Raw genomic sequence first — 21,723 nt, 5'->3', positions numbered from 1 at the left:
TCATCGGAGAAGAGTCCGAGTGCTGAATTGGACTGCAGTCCAGATCTTTCACCTTGAGAATATTTGCTCAATGGTTAAATAAAAAAATACATCAAGTGTGACCACAAACTCTTCAGCAGCTGAAAACCTATATCAGGCAACAATAGAACTAATTTTTTTTAAAGAAAAAAGAATTGGACTAAATTCTGAGTCCAAAACTCAAGAAATTTCTAAACTCAGTGCCCAGAAGTCTTCAAAATGTTTTGAAAAGCACAGCAGATGAGGTGTTAAGATTATAAAGTTTAAATGTAATGGAATGTGCTATATAAATAAAATTGCCATTGTCATAAAAATTCTATAGCCCTGAAGGACAAGTTAAAATTCTGCGTGAAGTCACCGTGTTTATACGTGACAAAGGTTAAAGCATCATCTTAAAACTAGCAAACACCTGCCTCATGGTGGTGCCAGAGGAAAAGTCAGTAGATCTCCAAAATAAATGATAAACTTAATCTATGTTACATTAATTGATACAAAAGTTTGGGGACAGTTGGTTTTTTACATTTTCATCCCAGACAGCAATATTACATAAAAATCTAATTGCAGAGTAAATAAATTTAATTTAAACGTTATACAGACAAAACAGTGAGGTGAAGATGACGGCTCTTTGACCTTTGTATTCATTTCACAGGCGTCCAGCTCATTAGTTACTATACCTGTCTGGATAGTGACTAGTTTAGCTGCAGTCTGCTTTCATTCTTAGTAAAAGTTTAGTTTTGAGTCCACACCTCTCTGTCTTCCTCCCTCCCTGCCACCCACCTCTCTCCCTCCCTCTGTTTCTCTCTCTCTCTCTCCCTCCGCTTGTCTGCCTGAGCAATAGACCAAAGAAACAAACCTATTTGGTTTCCTGGTTGCAGCAAGACAATCAAGACGAGGGGCAGAGTGACATCAAGCAAGACAAAGGAGAAACAGTAATGTTTCAGGCCATGACAGAAAACATGTTTCCGCTGCGCTGACAGTAGATGCACTAGCTCTAGGACTGCATTGCTGCTGAGATGTTGGTAAGCAAGAGTACAGTGCTTAAAATCTGCTATAAATGTGTAGGGGTGGAGAGAAAGAGAGAGAGAGGAGAAGGGAGCGTGATGGCAGAAGTTTCAAATGTTTTGAGGGCTTGGTGTTAGCCTCAGTGCCTCTTTGTGTTTTATTTTTAGTGCTTTTCTTGGCCTCGAGTGTTGTAAGGCCCGTATTAAGTTAAACTTACAATGTAGAATTTGTTTTGTAGCACTTGTATTTTTGTATTTCTGAAAGACGAACACAGGAGTGAGCGAAAAATCAGTAGAAGTGGCTGTATTGGCTGGAAGAGCACACTTTTCTTTTCCTTTTTAAATGAAACGTAATTGTAACTGCTCCTATTGTCTGTTGCTGGATAATGTAATACTACTGGATTGTTATGGCTCAACAATGGATGCGGTTTAAGGAGGACAAGATGCATGCTTCTGAGATTAACATGATGGCACGCAAATATCGTTCTGAAGACAAATATCAGAGTGAACGCTCAAAAACTTGAACCAACCACTAGCTTCATTGCTTATGAATATTCACACATTCAAAAATTGCGATTACACATCTCTTGACACAGCAGAACTGTAGATATTTATTGACACCCCCCCCCACACACACACACACACACACACACACACTCACAGACTCACAGACTGAGTTTTTGGTTGACTTCACCTGAAACCTCACATTAGCAGAACAATGGCGGCAGCAGATTTGGGCGCGTCCAGGAGCCCGAATTTGAGCTCCGGGCCCCCCACTCGTGGTGATCTTCGGCTCGTGGGCAAGACCCTCAGAAGACTGGATAAACTCCAACAGCTGTGCAGTACCCCTCGGCTTGGACTGAGAAATAGTCCGCCATACCTACCACAGCTGCTGTCAGAGACCTCAGTGCTGCTCATCCAGGTCTGGGAGCCTTTCCAAGGCTTCAGGCAGGCAGGTGGACAGGTGCCACACGGAGACGAGGCAGAGTACCTGAGGATCCATATCAAAAACCTCTTTGATAAGACAGAGCGGGCTCTACTGCTGTTTAAAGAAGGACGGAGGAAGATATATGAAGAGACTTCAACTTACAGGTGAGAGGGCCCCTGGCTGGCATCTACATACACATGTAGGGGAAGAGGGAAAGGTTGGTCTTGAAACACCAAAATGTTTCAAGACCAAGAAATTGTTTAGAAAACAAAGAACAACTTTTTTTTTAAGAAAAAGAAAACTCTGTGTAACATATTCATTATTACATTTTTACTATAACAGAACATTGTGACATTTGTAAAATTAGCATTTGTTTAGATTACATTTATGTTTTTCATCAGTTTAACCAAAAATGCAAACTCATCCTAGTTCCAGTCTCTTATATGTGAAAGCATGCACTTTTTTTCAGTATTTTGGCCTTGTTCAGACAAGTGACAAGACATGTGAAGTCATCGCAAATAATAATAAATTTTCTTTCGTTATTTCTTTTTTTTTGGGGGGGGGGGGGGGGGCGCAAGATTAACAGGTTAATCTGCCAAATTAAATTTCTGTTTCTTTGGCCCCAAAAATATGTTTTTAGATTTTCAGAGAGTAATTAAGAAAATCCTCACTAAACTTTCCAGAAGTCTCACAGGTCAAATTTCCTTAACAGCAGCACATGTACAGAAGTAGGAAATCAGTTTCTGACCGAATTTTGGAAGCATTGTGTATCAAGTTGTTAAGAACTGAACATGTTATAAAGGTGATTGTCTGAAATGTTGGCCTTTGTCCGAATGAGGTGTGAAGCATTGTCAGACTTCTCAAAAGCCCGGCCTACCACGACGCCTCGATTATAGGGATGGTTAAGCTAAGGAGCCGTGGCTATGCATTACTAACTGTAACGATGGCAGCCTGACTGAATATGGAAAAACTGACCAACAGCACTTATTTTTCACAATACAGCTCGGATATTTGTTTTATTATTTAAATAATCTTGAGGTAGTGGTCATTTATGATGCCAGTCATACCTTTATATGTACCTATGTGATGTTTTTAATTATCAAAATGCTTCCCACCCAAGAATTTGTCCACTTTGTTTGCAATTTTTCATAGTTTCTTGCAGGAACCAGTCTGTTAGTGTGGCAGGGACAATAGAAAGTTCTGTTGGATAATTTATTGCTATGTAAATATACGTGCTTGTCATCATTATGGACTTGTGTTATTTTAATTTACCACTTCTAATCACTGCTTTGTAGTGTTTTGCAGTAATCCATGGCTGTCAGACCTGGAATATCAAGCTTTACTGTAGGCAGATACTTAATGCCAAAAGTGATGATGAAAGCCATTCAGCTGACAGAGATGAATTGGGTTAACTTTTCTTTGCGTAAAATTGTTAAAAAATGAAATTATTTAATTATCTAAGAAGGTTTTAGAACTTCTGTCAGATTTGGGAAACAAGACATTTTTGTGGCATATTCCTGTATGAAATATAATGGAGTCATAAACGACTTTTAAGCTTGAAGTTTAAATACTGTTAAAATGTACCTCTATTTCTTTAAGACTAAAAGAGGTCTGAGGTCTTAGTTAATCTGGTATTGTGCAACAGTTGACCAAAATGAGATTAAATCAGTCTGTATGTGGCCACTGACCATGAGTTTGACATCTCCGCTTCATACCAATTGTCTTGCAAGTCACTGTAAGATCTTAGATTCGAATTTTCCAGACTTTCCATTTCTTTTGGTGCCACAAATGAAATCGGCCATGCCGATCCAAGTAACGCAAATACCCAAGCTTTCCTAATCGAAGCAAATACAATGTGTTTTTAACCAGATGCTAATAAAAGAAACTGGACAGAAAATTATAAAAAGCAAAATGAGTGAACATCCATCTGATATTATTATTGCCAGATTAGACTACGATTCCTTCACTCTCAACCAGATCATGTTCTCAAGCCAATTTTTTTTCTGATATACCAAAGGAACTGTAAAATACGAAGACTCTCAATTTACGTCATTTGATCTAGTGTCAAATCTTGTGTAGAGTATCTAATGTAGGTGCTGTGGCTAGTCAATTTTGTGGGAATGAATTTAGGTAACAGAAACCATAAGAGTTTTGTCTCTCTAAACTCAACTTCTGCAGGAATATTAAATAGACTATAAAAGAAAAAAGCAAAACTTTCCCCCATTTCTTCTTCCAGTATCCTGTGACCAAGGGTTTTATACCACTTATGCATTACTAAAGGAAAAAAAGTTCAAATTAAATATAGCCCATTATAATTGCCTGATTTAAAGGTCTTACTTGAAAGCAGTGATAGAGGTTTAAGCTCATCCTTAAACAAATTAAATGCACTGAAGAAAAAACTATTTTAAACCACCTATAGAAGCTGAGGCAAAATAAAATAAGACTTTACTCTCTGTACTTATATTTTCTGTTTGTACTATAACTTTCTGTCTGCTGTTTCATTCAAGTGGATATTCTGGAACAGCTTAATAGACTTACTTATATGTGGAGTGTTGGCTGCATTTTCCTGCACCTGTTTGGAATACTAATAATTAAGGTGGAAAAGAGCCAACCTTGCACTTTTGTGATGCTAATATGGGGAAACTAGAAAAAACAACAACAACATCCTTTGAATTTGAGCAGTGTGAGAAAGAGACTGTCTAACCTTGAGCACGATTTTTTGCCCGCATTTGCCTACGAATATACCAACCTGCAACTGGTGTTAGTTCAGAACTGAGTGAGCAAATAACTATTCTGTTGTCACAAGTTTAGCGCCCTGCCAAATTTATTAGCTAGCGTGAATGCTGAATAAAGAAAAGCTGATTTGCAATGTTCTCGGCGAGCACCAACTAAAATATAGTCCAATCTTTTATCAACTAGCTGGTGATAATGATTGATGATGATTTTTTTTTTGTTCTGACTGGATGTAGTTGCATTAACCTTCATGTGCTTTGATATTACATTTTAACGTTTTAGCTTTATTCCAAGGCGCTGGCTGGTTTGCTGTTGAAAAGCAGCGCTCAAAATTTGTGCAGCAACTGCGAAATAAGTGGAGTTTTGTCCTGGACAGGTCACTACTCCATCACAGGGTTAATATAGAGAGCAGCCCCCACTCCTGCAACCAACTTAGCACCATTAGTTAAGCTTGCATGTAAACCTTTAACCGGTGAAAAGTAACTGGGGCGCACAGTAAAAATAGACACAGAAAGGTTCCACCTGACCATAGTCAGTTCAAACCACAAAACTGCTTGAGGTGACAGTGATCTACTAACTGAAGTAGCTCGGTTATATTATACATTGAAAAAATCTTTATTTAGCATGTTAAAAGACAAAGTTAATAAACAAATAATTATATCAACATCAAAATTACAGTTTAAATATCATTTTTATCCCTTCTGCTGGTTCAGTTGGGGAGCTGGCTGTAACTCTATAGAGTCCACTGCATGCTGTACAATGTACGCTCAGTTCTGCTAAAATTTCACAGCCAGCAGCTGTTTTCAAAGATGATTTTCCCGTAGAATATGAAAATCACATAACCCATATTTACAGTTTTATGTCGTCATCTTCAAGAATCTCAAGCATGTACAACAGATGGCCCTCATACCACAAATCCTGCATGGTCAGTCATGTGGCAAGTTCACAAATTGTTATACATATTGTGGTTTAGACATCAGAACAAATCTCTTTTATATTCTCATCGTTTTTTTTGGATTGTACTGCTACAGCTCATACAAATAAGCAAATTTTCAGTCTGCTTTTAAAGTATTTGACTGTTGGAAGCTGAAATAGCAGTTCTTTACATGAAAGTTCAGCCTGTTAAAAATTAAAAACAGAAGTGAGATCTAATTATTATTTGAGACGACAGAAACCAACAGTGGAAGCTTCAGCGGTTGGAAGATTATCATAAGCGAAACACTGACAACTTTGAGGGTATCTGAAAGAAATTTAAGAAGCACGCATACAGCTGCAGCATTAGCATAACAACATAGGTAGTTCACACTTCTGTATTAACTTGTTGCACATTATACTTTTTTAAACATGTTTAAGGAACCATTATTCTTATTTCACCAATCATGCAGTAAGTATTCAGACAAGTCAAATTAGCAATACCGACAATGTTATTGAAATATTATCAATATTGAAGTATTATCAGCTCCTTACGCATGGTAAATGGCCTGTATTTATATAGCGCTTTACAAGTCCCCCAAAGTGCTTTACACAAGCAGTTATCCATCCATTCACACACTGGGGATGGCAAGCTACATTGTAGCCACAGCCACCCTGGGGCGCACTGACTGTCTCGCCCAAGGACTGAGACTGTCCAAGCCGGGCTCGAACCGGCAACCTTCCGATTACAAGGCGAACTCCCAACTCTTGAGCCACGATTGCCCTCAAGCCACGTTATATCTAAAGAGCTCTAGCTACTTACTTATGATGCATTTAAGTCTGTCAGTTATTTATCTATTTTTTTTTTTTAATATTTGTGCACTGTCATTTTGACTGAGGAAGGGGCCTCACATAGTGTTTTGTAGAACTACACACAACTATCAAATTTCTGAAGTGGAGTAGATTTATAATAGTCTTGCTCTGAATTATGGCAGGATGTATATTATAAAACAAGTAGTGGTTACCACATAGTTTGGGTGTTGCAAATGGTTTTAAACACGAATCTGTATGCTTTGAAAAAACAAGAAACACTGATAATAGCTATATGATTATGATTCTAAATATTAACATGCAGAATTGTTTCAAATTGGAGAAATATTCCCATAGTGTTCGATGCAAGCGGCTCTCTTTCACTTACATACCTGTCAATTAAATCTGAAATCTTGCACCATGGAACATCTTGTTTGGTGCTGGCAGAGTTCAAAGGTGGTTACTGACCCAGAGATTACTTGAAGTAATTCTGTTTTGCTGCGTGATGCAAAAAAAAGAAAGAAAGCAACAGTAACAAGAAACTTCACATCAAACTGTTTGAGGTCACGCACAAGCTGGTGAGGAACATGCCAACAATGTTCAGCTACAAATGACACCAAATTACTATAATGCAAATTATTATATCTCATAATAAAAGGAATTAAAGCACTTCCCCTAATGTTAGCTGATGTGTTTATGGTTCTATTCAGTGCAGTGTTTCTGTCTTTTGAATGATATTTTTAAGTACAAAGGCCCAGCCAGAGTGAGAGATGTGGCTTACACATTTCCTCCCGCCTCCTCCTCTACTATTACTCTTGAGTACTCTATTTAACACCATAGAGGGTTTTCTTTTTCTCATTGAGGTGGAAAGTCTATAACCACTTTCCACAATAGCAGATTTCTAAAGAATTTTAAATATTTCAACAGTTATGATTGCCTCCAGAGTTGCATCATAAAAGTGTTAGAAAAGAGGAAATACTTTGTGTTACAAAATTTAGTTTCCTTAGTAAGTTTAAATACTCGAATTATTGATTGGGATTAGTGCACAGAGAGCTGAAACAGACAGTAGTGTTTTTTAGTCAATATAGACAATAAATATGGAAACATAAATTAAAGCCCTCCTCTACTTGTTCATTGTATTTATTGTAAAGTAAATAAAGTAAACAGAAGTACAGATGCCCACATGTAAAAAGTGAAAGCATATCTAAATGTCCGTAGCTTCTGTGTTTTCAAAGTTCATTAGTAGTACATGCACTAGCTTTTTAACACATTTTTATACATGTTGTGCTGCATAAAACACATGGAGGAGGACGGACCCTTACTTGTTAACACTACACATTATGGCATGTTGTTGTTGTTGTTATTTTTTTAATATACTCCCATTTGAGAGTTGCACCAAGTTGCTTCAAGCAAAAAGAGAAAGTTTTTTGTTAACTTAAACTAAAAGTTATAAATATGTGTAGCATCAAAATAAAACTATCAAAAATATCAATTATATTTATAGAAAGCCTTTGAAGTGCCTGAGAAGACTATTGAGACTGGCCTAAAGTGACACACTGGCCAATGGAACATTTTGTGGTATTTACAGACAAGCATGCAGCAGGCAGCATCCTGTTTGCAAGGTGGACTACCTGTTGAGTGTGTTTGATTCTGTTTGTGTGTTTGTATCTATGGAAAGTGTCTGTATTTCTTGCAACTGAAACAGAAAGGTAGTATATAACAGTGCCTATATTTGTGCACCAGTGCTAAAAGTTCAGATATCTATTTGTACTTAATGCAATTACATAAAGCTTTAGGAAATCTCATTTTAAATAGGAACACTGTGTATACTTGAGATTCACAAACACAAGGGTTTCTGCCTAGAAAAAGATTGTATTGCATGATTACTCAGACACTGTGGAGCAAAACTATAAATGTTTCTATAAAAGTTTCTGCAGCCAGAGCTTAAAGTCTGTGACGTCTTTCATTCTCAGGAGGAATTTGACCAAGCTGACTTTGTTGTTCAGTCACATGCTGTGGGAGCTGAAGGCCTTTTATCCAGGAGGATGTTTTCAGGGTGACAAATACAGGGTGGCGTTATCTGCAGCTGAGGACTTTTGGAGGGAGTCATTTGGCGACAAGTTAGTATTGAAACATTTCTTGACATCGTCTTATGTGTATGTTTACATCTACCAAACGTTAAGCATGTGTTCTGACAGGTGTATAGTGCAGTGGAATACCTTTAAAGAACAGCTGAGAAATGTACATCCATTTGAGGAAGGGATGGAATCTATGGCTCTGAAGTCAACCATTGACTTAACTTGCAACGATCACATCTCTGTGTTTGAGTTTGATGTTTTCACGCGACTGTTTCAGGTAAGGTGAAAGTTTTGTTACATTAAGAACCAGATGGTGTAGGAAATATGTCTATTTGCATTTTTGCTTGTCGGAGAATGGTTTGTTACCAGTAGCTAGTTACTGTAGCTTCGCACGATAGATGAAATAAGAAAACTGTACAGCACCGCTAAAGCTCATGTTTGTTCAAAGAGAACAAATCCAAACACTAAACAGATCAGTTGCCCTTTTAGAGGAGTGTCACTAACAAGGCCGTGCAAAAGATTAAGGCATGCAGTATCCAAGATCAAATCCTCTTCCCTCATCTCTTTTAGCCGTGGAGGACTCTTTTAATGAACTGGAACCAGCTGGCCGTGACTCATCCAGGCTACATGGCCTTCCTCACCTATGACCAGGTTATAGCTCGTCTGGAACACTACCTGCACAGACCTGGGAGGTGAGGATTCATGCATCACTCAGAAAATATTCAAAAAGTATGAAAATATGAAAAAGGTCTCAAGATTCTAAATATATATATAAATAAGAGAATCTTTTCATTTATTGCTCCACTATTATACCTTTAGTTTTCTGGGGGTTTATTCAAGAAATGTTTCTGCAAACAAACATTAGCCATGGCCAAAAGTATCATGCAGTGCAAATTTTTTATTGTTATTATAGCTAAGAATGAGAGGAATTTAATTTGCTTAACACCATTTGAAAATTGTGTAAAATCTTCTGCTGATATTTCTGGAAAACCTCAATGTCTCTTAATGTGGTTATTTTTCCATTTTCTGTGTGAGCTACATGTTTTCCTTTTCCTTCCAGCTATATCTTTCGTCTGAGCTGTACAAAAATGGGAGAGTGGGCTATTGGCCACGTGACATTTGATGGTGCCATCATCCAGACTATCCCGGAGGACATACCTCTCTACCAAGCTCTGATTCAAGGCTTCAATCAGGGCTGGTTAGGACAAACATGTACATTTCTCTGAATTGCTTCTTTTGTTTATGTGTTTTTTCTCTAAGCTCCGTGCTTTTCTGTGCCTGCAGCTACTTGTACCCAGATGGCCGGGATGTGAACCCTGAGTTGAAAAGCTTGTGTGAACCAGCCAGCAGAGGAAAAGTTAAAGTTACAGAAGTGAGTGGCTGCAATTTATACATCATTATCTATTTAACTGCAGCATCTTGAACCTTTGCCAAGACAAAACAGATAATATCCTGAGATGTTGTCTTGTCTCTCTGACTAAATACAACCACCAAACAGGAACAGTATGAGCTTTACTGTGAGATCGGCAGCACCTACCAGCTATGTAAGATATGCACAGAGAGGGATAAAGACACCCGGATTCAGCCCTGTGGCCATCTCCTGTGCCAAACCTGCCTCACAGGCTGGCAGGTATGAATCTTCATCCACGGACTCAAAGTTTTCAAATCTGTAACCTATTTAAATCCATTCAAATTCACAGACGCATGTTCAAATATATCCCGCTCATACAGAGACGTTGAAGGGAGACAGACAGTTACTGTAACCGTTGTTGTGTGTTCATTGGGGTGAAACAGTCTGGGCTGGCTGAACTAGATATAGTTTTTTAGGCCACGGGTTGGTCGTTGGTTGCAGTCCTGCTGTACTGTAACAATGCGGGTTATTTGAATGTGGTTTGGGGTTGGTGCAAAAAAAGATTTCTCATGCAAACACTTTATTAAAATGTAGGATTGGCAAGAAGTTATTTTAACTCTGAAAAACTACCTTGATTTATTTTTCCCCCAGTATTCATATATTATCTTCAAAAAATAATATGGAATTATCACACTTCTACATGGCTGTGATTTTCCTCTTCCACTTTTCTTTTTTTCCTTTTTTTTTGTTTACATGAAAAATTATAGTCGAGCTCAGGCAATATCGAGTGCACCAATGCTTATAAAGCACCTGTAATATGTGCTCGGTTGAGCTATTTTTAGATTACCTATTAGATTTTATAGCTTGATAGCCGAGGCATGACACTCAAGAATCATCCTCTCATAATGTCACCATTATTTATTTGTATATAATAGAGATAATACAAAGTAGCTCATAGCCTATTCACTATAATATAAACGTGAAAATCTGAGGACAATGTACAGAATATCATGTGATATTGATGTTTCAATACACTTTACATTTGACCTCTTTAGATGACAGAAATTTCTCAGCCAAAGAAAATTCAGTCATCATGTGTACAGCATGTCCTGTATGCACTTCGTTTGTTCTCTTCCAGGGGGGCTTCCCCAACTTCCTGCTTCCTCTTTCGAGTTACAGAGTGACAAAGAAGACGTCCAATCAGAATTAAAGCTGGAGCTGTCAAAGTATAGCTTCATGGTCTCTGGCTAGTTCTTTTACTCAGACAATCCCAGCTAGAAGCCCTCCACCTATTCAGTAGGTGTTTTGTTTGTTTTTTTGAAGGTGCAGAGCAACATGTCCTGACATTTGGCTCAGGACTTCCTGTGTGAGCTTAGCCTCACATCCTCCTTAAGCTGCATCTGTGACATTCACTATGAGAAAAAGTGTGCGCATGTAATGAGAGAAGGAGAAAGGCAGAGAGAGGGAGAAAGGGAGAGAGAGAAAAAGAGACTAACTTGAAAAGAAAGTTCAAAGAGCTTCATGGATGCCACACCACAACGGAAAAGTTGTAAGTTTTATGAGATTAAGGTTAAGCAAACTTTCTTTTTAACAGTAAGTTTACTTTACATAGACATGTAAGGTGTAAGGAACATAACCCAAAAACAAAATCAGCATTGCAGCAGCATACCAAATATTAGAACGTGTATGTTAAATTCAGTAAGAGTTTGAAATAGAACATTTATAGACATGCATCATATTTCTGTAGTAGGAATGCTTTTACAGTGGCCCTGAATTTTTTTATTGATAGGATCTCGATTGATTTGTTGTTTGGAAACGTAAACATGAAGTTTTTAAGTCAGACGTCTCTTTATCTTGGTCTCATCATATCGATTATGTAATCTCCAAGATGGCAAACAGCATCACTGTTTCAAGGAAATGTCCTACATATCCTCTCATTTCTGTCCTGTTGCATGTTACTAACTCATTCATTCTGTCATATCTGGAGTACGGCCCAATAATTTAGCTGCTGATAAACATCTAGAAAAAAAAACTCCTGCTGAGTATGCATTGCTCCTTCTGTACAACTGTGTGCAAGATGCATAAACCATTATCTTGGCATACTGTTCATGAGAGGTTAAAGGTGTTTCTGTTAGTCATAAACACAGCTATAGTGAAATCTATGTCTTATTTCTTTTGTGAAAAATTTGTAAGTAGGGATTTTAATGACGATCATCTGACACAACAAAAGACTTCCAGGCAGTTAGATTTAACGTATGTTTGAACTAATGTAATGAAAAGAACTATTTTGTAGTGAGGTTCCCTATAAACATTAATCCCTGTTAAAACTAGAGACGTACCAGCGTACAAAAATAGATAACATAGTATGGCGAGCAGTCTGTGTAATCATATTAACAAATCGAGGTCACATCAAAACCTGGAAAAACACAAAGGCTCTGTGCTATAGTAGCGGAAGCAAAAGCAGAATGTTACAACGATTCCCTTTTATGTTGAGGTGGAAAACCACAATCTACAGGGTCTGTTGAACGTGGTATTTTCCACTACCTTTATCTTTCAAACAGCCAGAGGCCTTTGTCTTTGAAGACATGTTCAACATATTCCACTACATACTGTACAATTTAAAAGATATTAATCTGCTGAAGAGAATGGGTGTTTCTTCACATTCACGTGAACGTTCTCTTTTCCTCTTCCGATGATGCGTTGTTGATATTCATCTAGCAGAAGTCAGCTGGCCAAACCTGCCCATACTGCCGCTGCGACATCAGAGGAACAGAGTCCATCCTCCTGGAGCCGTACGTGCCAGTCAGCGATCAGGTGCTGGTGGAGGAGGGCGATGATGACGACGACGAAGAGGATCATGTGGATATTGAAGAAATGGTAAAGGAAATAGCTGCCCTGAGGAAGGTGTGTAAATACATTTCCGTGTTCCATGTTGTTTAATTTTAGCTGTGCTGTGCTAGCAAATTGAGTTTTTGGTCTGCCATCAACAGCCATAGTATGGCCTGCCATCGGGTTAAGAGAAAATAATTGTTTGCATGTATAGCCTCTAGCAGGTCAACTTTGTCATGTAGTTTTCATTCGACGTCATCGTTTGGACAAAATTAAATTAGTCATTAATCTTTGGTTAATAAAATAAGTACATGCAAACTCATTAGACTGCAATGTACCTTCTGCTTAATGTCAATACTAGTTATAGGATACTATATATAGTCACTTGAAAGCAACATCGCCCAAGTATAGATTCATAAAACCACCTTCACATCTTTTTGACTATACAAATAAACATTTGTAGTTCTGTGTTTAAATAGTTGTTATACAGTAAAATCCAGGCACCTTGTGTGCACCATGCATCCTCATTCGCATTTCTGCCACTTTAAAAGAAGTTCTCTCTATTGAGTGATAATTTTTTTTATTATCATTTTTATTTATTTATTTATTTATTTATTTTCCAGTTTTCCAGTTTGGACTTCCAGTATCCCAGCTCTCACATTAGCGCTCCACCTTTACCCCCTAAAAATAATACAATGCCACGCTGTCCCTCTCCCTCCGTCCAGTCTCAGACGTCTGAAATTAAGACACTGCCCAAACACTCCAACTCTTATTCGGTAAGTTCTTGCTGGCATTCAGGTTAGTTGCATATTCTTCTTGGTTATGGCAGCTTGAAAATGTGAGATGTTGCATTTGTCCAGTTCTCCAAGAGACTAAACTTTTAAAAAAGTAATGAGAAGATTTACCAGCTGCCGTGTGCATATGCGCAATAGCCGACGCCCGTACAGTCACTCTGTTTGTTCTCTCCTGCAGCCTCAAAGTAGCAGTGAAACGCAAAGGTACAGAAAACAGACAAACAGGTGAGCAGAGTTGTTATAGTTTTGTATTTTGTAATTAGTTTTTATTTTCATTCCATTTCTTTTTTAGTTCAGGTTAGTTTCTATCTCTGTCCAGAGTGGATCGTCAAGTTTTACTTGAGTTTTTATTGTTTGAAAACAAAAAAATGTTTTAATTTAAAAGTTTTAATTTAGTTTTTTTTTAGTCTCTTTATGTCTTTAGTCTCATAATTATTAAATTATGATCCTAAATTGTGATCTTAAATCAAGATTTAGGAAAATCATTATACGTATTACAATAAAAACTTTTTTTAAGTAGTGGAAAGTAGTAGTCTTACAAACCATGTCCAATAATTTATTGCAAATTGCCTCACCAGCAAGTTTTAATAACATTTTTACCAACCTAAGAGATACTAAAACTAAAGATATTACCTTTATATTTCTACCTTAATTTTCTTTTCTTTTTTTTCAATGTTACAATGTTTTACAATGTTTTTTCACACATAGTTTTAGTTCTTAGTTTGATTTTAGTTTACTTTAATAACCTTGTGGGTGATATCAAGGTTCTCTGCTTGTATGCTAGAAAGAGCATTTTCCTGCTACTCAATTAAGATCCATGACATTCTAGCTTTATTTATAGTCACCTGGTAGTCTTCTTTCAGAGAAGTAAAAAGCTGCTTCTGTGACAACTGATGGCTTTGATGAACTAATTTTACAAACTACACCGGTTTTAATGTTATTTTCTCATTTTGTTTTGGAAAGGAAGATTTAATTGTTATTTGGCAAACAATATTTAATTAGAGGAATCATAAAATGATTAAAAATGGTTAGGCGACCTGCAAGCCAAGTTACTGAATCTATACAGATATTGAGACTATTAAAATAATTAAAATGTTTCTATGCTTTGTAACTACGCATTAAAGCCGAGAGGTAATTTTTAAAAATCCAAATGTTTCTGTTTTTGCTTGTTAGGTTATTCTTGATGGTTGTTCTATCTAGGATCACTAGCTTAGGTTAATGGAAAATACATTATTTACACAATGATTTATCGAATTTAAAAAAAACAACTCAGGTGATAAAATATATTTTTCTGTCTTTATTTAGTTGTCGAACGGAGGGTTTACACGGCAGTGAAGAGGAATACGCTGGTGAGCTGAGACCACGCCCTTTCTCTCACAGGTGATTGACTCCTGTCTCCACTTAAATTTCACAGCAATAAACAAGTTTTGTTTTTTTTATTCAATTTTATGCATGTAGTGCAGTTAGTAGTCATAATGACAGGATGGTTCATGTGAAGCAGTTAATTTACTGGTATGTTTATGTGTTTGTAAAACAGCGTGGAACACCTGAGAGAAGCAAACTTTCCTTCCTCCTCTCAGAGAGCTGACGACAGTAAGTCATAGTTGTTACAACCTTCTTTCGTCTTCTTTTGCTGGGCGATGAGAGTTTAGTTCAAGAGTTTGGAGTTCGCCTTGTAATCGGAAGGTTGCCGGTTCAATCCCCGGCTTGGACATTCTCGGTCGTTGTGTCCTTGGGCAAGACCCTTCACCCGTTGCCTACTGGTGGTGGTCAGAGTGTCCGGCAGCCTCGCCTTTGTCAGTGCGCCCCAGGGTGGCTGTGGCTACAATGTAGCTTGCCATCACCAGTGTGTGAATGTGTGCGTGAATGGGTGGATGACTGGATATGTAAAGCGCTTTGGGGTCCTTAGGGACTAGAAAAGCGCTATATAAATACAGGCCATTTACCATGCGTAAGGAGCTGATAATACTTATAACTGACTATTTCAATAACATTGTCAGTGCAGCGTGGTATTGCTCATTTGACTTGTCTGAATACTTGCTGCATGATTGGTGAAATAAGAATAATGCTTCCTTAAACATGTTTAAAAAAGTATAATGTGCAACAAGTTGATACAGAAGTGTGAATTACATATGTTGTTATTCTGTATGTGTGCTTCTTAAATTTCTTTCAGATACCGTCTGGGTGGCTGTGGCTACAATGTAGCTTGCCATCATGTGTGAATGTGTGTGTGACTGGATGTGTAAAGTGCTTTGGGGTCCTTAGGGACTAGAAAAGCGCTATATAAATACAGGCCATTTACATACAGTAATGTGAGCAAACATGCAGAGGACCTTCCATCTTAAAATGAACTAAAGAAATTTCACCTGATGCACAAGACTGGAAAACAGTTAGAAACATACTGAAATCATTCAACGCTTTGAACCACATGTTTTTTACGGGTGTTTCTCTAAAAAAAATGAAAAACACATTAAAGACACACAGCTGCACTGCAGAGAAAAATAGGCCTCTTCAGGTCTTGAATGGGATATATTTGTTTGCTTAATAAGCTTTACTTGCTTTTCTTTATGATTTTTATTCTACATCTCAGACATGTTCACCTTGTCATGACAGGAAATTAGGAAATTGAACTCATACTGTTAAAAATAGTTTCATTTTTGACGCATTGCAGCACATTAGCATAATAATGGTAGCACCGAGATCATTTTTCTCAGGTCAAAACTGTGAAATTGATTTGTTTTGAATTCCCCTTAGGTGCTCTTATTTATTAGGTTTAGGTATTATTGTTTTAGTATTTTATCAGAAGTTGGAGATGAGATTCTATACACTTACATGAATAACGTAAGTCACCTTAACCCGCTAGACTTCTTGTGAATATTGTGCATTTCACGTGAAATCCCTGTTTGATTGTGTGTAGGTGGAGTACCCTGGCTCGGACCCAACATCCCTGTAATGGAGAGAAGACATAAGGAAAAGGAGATGAGCAGACCAGGGCTCAGAAAAGACAAGTACGCTCAGGGAGAGATGAAGAGAACAATGTCATCCTGAGTGACAAACAACACGTAGAGTCAATAGACTTAATTTCATCCAAGAAATCAGCCTTTGTTGAATGTAAAAAATAATATTTAATGCTGCAAACTACCATGTGCATGCTGCACTGCTGAAAATGAGTGGAGTGCTTGGGACTAACAGAAAAATTGCCCACTGTGGCCTCCTACTGTTTGATAATTGCACTGCCATTAGCAACACGGTAGGTTCAGTACTAATTCCTAAATATAGTGTCACATTAGATCTTCTTTGGAGTTAAAGTATTTACTGACACTCTGAAACAGAAATTAAGGAGAGGCTTAATAATTGACAATGTGATTTTTATTAAATAATAGAAAAACCCTACCTCTTTCTTTAATCTATAACATAAGTTTGTTCTTGTAAATGTTATAAGAGTAGAGAAGGGCCTCTATATTGATAAAGCAGTTGTAACCCTTTGAAAACAGCAGATAAATAACATTACAGTCATTCAGTTTTACATAAAAGTGTTTCACAATTTCTTCAGATATGATATTTGACCTACATGCAGAAGACATGCTGCATGTGTACTTTAACCAGACTTGTTGAACATTTATTTCTCTCTCCCCGTCACTCCAAATAAGGGTCTTTGAGTATGTGTGAGTGTTAAGGTGCTGCAGGATATTGCTAAGCAAGCTGTATCAAGTACCTCCAAGACAGAGTCACAGAAAGACCCTTTCTCTGGAAGGGCAAAAGCAAAGATGCATCACAGAGGAACATTTCAGTCTAAGAATGAGAGAGAGCATTATTATGTACAGGTTATTGCTGTTTAGGTCATTCTCTAGTGAACAGAGTAATTCGGAAAGATGCATGAGAAACATGCACAGTTTGTGTGACTTCAGGCAGTTCAGACGTGAGCTATATTAAAAATTATATGTAAGTGTTACTATATCTGACGTAGAAGGATTACCATCAAAACTGTACAGGAAATGATAAATGCTGAATTTATCCAGACATAAAGTGATACATTAAAAGGCGGTCAGAATAATGTGAAGGCGCTTTATTTACATCTGTAACTGATTATAAATACAGTAACCTGTAACTGATGCATTTTTGGTCTTCAAGTTTTATTTGATGTTTTTTTTTCCATTAAATACAAACAGACCAATCAAAAAATGTGTGTATACTAAGAAGTTTCATTTATTAGTTTTTTTTGTCCAGCACGTGGGCGATGGGATCGGTACAACAGCCTCAATCACCTCTGAGGGCTGGTAGATTTTGGCCAGTGTGATGTCGTAATCTAGAGTCTGATAGTCGTACCTGCACACACAGAAATATAAAATAAGTCTCAGCTGTTTGTCTGAAGTATTTCATCAGTGAATGGAAATATTAAACTGTGTCGTGTAAAAGTAAATCGCAGACAGGGCCGATCCTTTCTTTCACTCACTGAGGGAGCCAGGTGATGATGTCATTCTTCAGCTTCTCTGTACAGGCAGATTAAACAAGAAAAACAAAATCCTTAAAACAGATTATCTAAGATCCAAAAATTTGTCATACACCAACATGATCTTTTTAATGTAGTTATTTAGTTTATCTATTTTTTTAATAAAGAAAGTAATGCACAAACTCATGTTTCCAACACTGAGTACTTACTTGTACCAACAGTGGGCAACAGAGAGCACGCGCTGCTTGCTGATGAGCACACCATCACTGATGTGGTAGTCTGTTCAGTGAGGCCATGTATGGTGATGTTCACACTCTTTACGAGTAACTGCCACTGTTGCACAACAGTTGAAGTGAATTTCATTTCAAATCTGTGTCATTACAACAGAGATATGTACATTGTATGTATGTGTGTATCTCTGTATTTTTACCAGCAAATGCAACCTTCAGCAGAGTCAGCAGTCTCATGGTGTCTGGCAAATGCCCAGAAGACACCTAGGCACACTCTGACTCATATTGCAATAGTCTGTGTGCTCCAACTATTCCTGCTCCTCCTCTCTTGCCTGGTTATGTTGACCCCGTCTGTATCTCTGCATTCTGTTCTTACCGCTTGGTGCTAAGTGTTCATCCAAATCTCTTATCTCCCCACATTTAACACCTGTTTAAGCTTCTCACATAGGTCACTCATTGTTGGCAAGCTACAGCCTGGGATGGGGGTCCACTGGTGGATCGCGGGCCCATCTGGCTGCATCCCAGTTTTGCTGCTGATTCCGTGGGGCATCTGCTTGGCTTCATTTGGGAAGGGGGGTGGGGGTCTTTGTGTGTCATTTGCAGGTGGGTATGTGCGTGTGCGTGATTGAGTGAATGGCCTTGATGTGTGCATGCGTGCGTGTGTGTGTGTGTGCGTGCGTGCGTGCGTGTGTGTGCAATGTCCTTTAGACTTCTTGAGCTTGAAAGTCTGTATTTCATTCACAGCCTGAACTCTCGTATGGAAGCTTTCCTGTAAATTCTTACTGACAGTAATGATGTGCAATATTTTATAAAGCAAATCGTAAGACTCCGGAACCCCAAATCAAAAATTATATGCTGGCATTTTTATTATCGTATAAATTTCAATGAATTAACCCCCTAATTGCTAAAACTAGTCTGTACGTACATGTCGACATCTGTTACCTGGATACTAAAGTCAGATGTGAAAGATTTGTCCTTTCTTCAAGAAAAAAAAAATTCTAAACATTATTTTGTGCAGAAAATACAATACATATAAAGTTGTGCTGGAGGAATGGCTTTTATTACAGACATGATTGCTGTCAAAACATTTTATGAATGATAGTTCTGTTTAAAAAATATAGAAAATGCTCAAATGTGTCAATGTTTGGGTCTGCTTTTGGTCATGTTTGTATAAAAGCCAAATGAAGTGAGAAAGAAACCATCTGTGCTCTCAGGAGCAAGAAAATAAAAGTAGTCCTACATTGTTTGTTTTTTTTTGTTTGTTTGTTTTTCCTGAATTATGGCAGTATGTACAAACACAGTAGTTGATAGTTGCTTAAAAAAAAGGGGGTGGCGGGGGGGAATCATTTCTGCACCTGTCACCAACATAAATAGAAGGTATGCAAATAAGACTGTCAAAAATAAGACAAAGTTGTGTTTTTTTTAAAAGGGATATGTTGTTGACTTTAGTGGGCAGGTTTGTAGGTGGATGGAAAAATGAAGGTGTCCAGGGCGAGGGGTGGATGGAAAGTCACAGAGAAGCTGATGTATAAATACGTTGAATAACAGGTCAGTCGCATCCAGTCTGCTCTTGAGCAAGCTAAAAGATGATTGGTCTGATTGTTTTCATGATCCTGGGCACTGCAGGTAAAGACTATTTGAATCATGCTCAAAGATTTTAGAGTAACACAGACTTTTAACTTTGATGAGTAGAACTTTGTTGTATTTCCTTCATATTACAGCTGCAGTCCCTTTGGATGACAAGATTGTGGGGGGTTACGAGTGTCCAGCTCATTCTCAACCCTGGCAAGTATCCCTCAATGAGGGCTACCACTTTTGCGGCGGTGTTCTCATTAACAACCAGTGGGTCATTTCTGCTGCCCACTGCTGGAAAATGTTTGTACCGACTTCTTGTATCTTGAAATTCTTGCTATGTGTGTCTAAGAGAACTGTAATAATTTAATTGTTGTTTGCTTTTCAGACCCTCTACCCATGTTGCCATTGTGGGTGAACATACAATCTGGTATACTGAGGGCACAGAGCAGTATATGCCAATTGACGACATCTACACACATGAGAGTTTTGATTACTTTACCCTAGACTATGACATCATGCTGATGAAACTGAAATACCCTGTTACTGTAGACGAGTACGTCAAGCCTATTGCTTTACCCAAAGCCTGTTCCACACCTGGGGATATGTGCACAGCATCTGGATGGGGGCAGACATTCCCTGGTCAAGGTAAGGCCCACCTGATTTTGACAAAAAAGGTTTTGAAAAATTGACTTGCTTTTGGCAACATATTAAGAATTTTCTCACAAACCTTGGTAAATTTAAAAAAATATAGTTAAAACGTTTCATAGATATGAAGACATTTGAACTAAAGCCTTCAATAATTAAGAAATCTTTTCTGTAGAAAGCTTGTTTTTGGCTTAATGTGATGACTCTAAACTCTAAAAAATGAATGCAGAGCACTTATTTTACACCAGTTTCAGAAGCCAGTTATTGTTGGCATGCAAGCATGATGTGGTTGTGATGCACACAGATGCTCTGAATACTTTAGTAAAGATAACAATCCCCTCTCCTTTCTCTCAACTGCAGAATTTTCATATGAGCTACATTGTGTAGAAGTCCCAATTCTGTCTGACAACGACTGTGAGAACTCCTACCCTGGAAGGATTACTGAGAGCATGATGTGTGCTGGATACCTGGAAGGGGGCAAGGATGCTTGTCAGGTATTTTTACCCAGTTACTTGAATAGTATACCATTGAATAGTATACTCATTAGTAAACCTTAATGAGATGAGATGATGAACAAACCCTGCTCTCTTCTTACGCTTCCTCTCCCCTGCTCAGGGGGACTCTGGTGGCCCTCTGGTGTGTAATGGGGAGCTGCAGGGAATCATCTCTTGGGGCGTGGGCTGTGCTGAGCCCAACCTTCCAGGTGTCTACACCAAAGTCTGCTCTCTGGTTTCCTGGATCAATGACACTATTTCTCGATACAGCTAGACTGTCATCTCTAGAACTTCACGAGAGAAGGGAAAACAGAGAGATTGAAATTGAAGGAGACAGAGAACGGAGGTGGTTGTGGGTAGTGTCAGAAAGAAAAGCAGCAGGCTAAGACAGAGTCACAAGGAAAAACCAATCTGAGGGCACAATAAATAAAATCAGCTATTCTGCATCAATATGTTTGTATTTATTTGTAATGTTACTGCCACTTTGGCAAATGTCTTACTATAAGACATTTCTGTAATGTCTCATATTAAAAAAATGTAATTATTGTGTCAAAGTGTGGCTACCCTTTTACAATCATGAGTGACTGATGCAAAACTCAACACATAAAGTTGCTTCATTAAACAATGGAAACAGTTTTTATATTCAACTTATTTATGCATGCTTTTGATGCGGTTTTGTCAGAAGTTGTACTCCCCCACCCCCTATGTGAATATAACAGTAAATACAAAATATTGAAAATTATTGTGCAGCACGTAAGATCGAAAATTTTATAAGAAGTGTTTACTTGAACACAAGATCTGGTGGCAGAAACACACAAGGAGATTTCATGAAGACCTGTAGTTGAAGATATAAGGCATTTTTCCAAAGTTTCTTT

At 37.9% G+C, this 21,723-nt stretch overlaps 2 protein-coding genes across 4 annotated transcripts; both read left to right on the top strand.

Moving 5' to 3' along the window:
• Positions 1-851: 851 nt before the first annotated feature.
• On the top strand, positions 852-19,378 carry cblc (Cbl proto-oncogene C, E3 ubiquitin protein ligase). 3 transcript variants are annotated; one of them, XM_005938246.3, is made up of 14 exons: positions 852-1,037; positions 1,734-2,111; positions 8,376-8,522; positions 8,601-8,757; positions 9,051-9,172; positions 9,541-9,678; positions 9,765-9,852; positions 9,979-10,110; positions 12,550-12,735; positions 13,284-13,436; positions 13,633-13,679; positions 14,760-14,834; positions 14,992-15,047; positions 16,372-19,378. In XM_005938246.3, exons 2-14 carry the CDS (start codon positions 1,738-1,740, stop codon positions 16,500-16,502), a joined length of 1,806 nt encoding a protein of 601 aa, XP_005938308.1. In that variant the 5' UTR covers positions 852-1,037; positions 1,734-1,737; the 3' UTR covers positions 16,503-19,378. The 3 variants fall into 3 exon arrangements, with proteins under 3 accessions (XP_005938308.1, XP_005938309.1, XP_005938307.1); XM_005938247.3 differs by having other exon boundaries at positions 853-1,037; positions 1,731-2,111; positions 12,553-12,735; XM_005938245.3 differs by having other exon boundaries at positions 853-1,037; positions 1,731-2,111.
• A 273-nt stretch (positions 19,379-19,651) lies between these two features.
• Positions 19,652-21,298, top strand: LOC102310078 (trypsin-2). Its single transcript, XM_005938244.2, has 5 exons — positions 19,652-19,760; positions 19,856-20,009; positions 20,095-20,354; positions 20,715-20,848; positions 20,970-21,298. The coding sequence occupies exons 1-5, from the start codon at positions 19,721-19,723 to the stop codon at positions 21,120-21,122; spliced, it is 741 nt and encodes a 246-aa protein (XP_005938306.1). The 5' UTR covers positions 19,652-19,720; the 3' UTR covers positions 21,123-21,298.
• The last annotated feature ends 425 nt before the right edge of the window (positions 21,299-21,723 follow it).

This window comes from Haplochromis burtoni, unplaced genomic scaffold (assembly GCF_018398535.1).
Source record: "Haplochromis burtoni strain Fernald_Lab_line unplaced genomic scaffold, NCSU_Asbu1 Contig_237, whole genome shotgun sequence".
Lineage (NCBI taxonomy): Eukaryota > Metazoa > Chordata > Actinopteri > Cichliformes > Cichlidae > Haplochromis > Haplochromis burtoni.
Note: the sequence above shows the minus strand (reverse complement) of the source record. Positions and strands in the feature narration are given on the sequence as shown.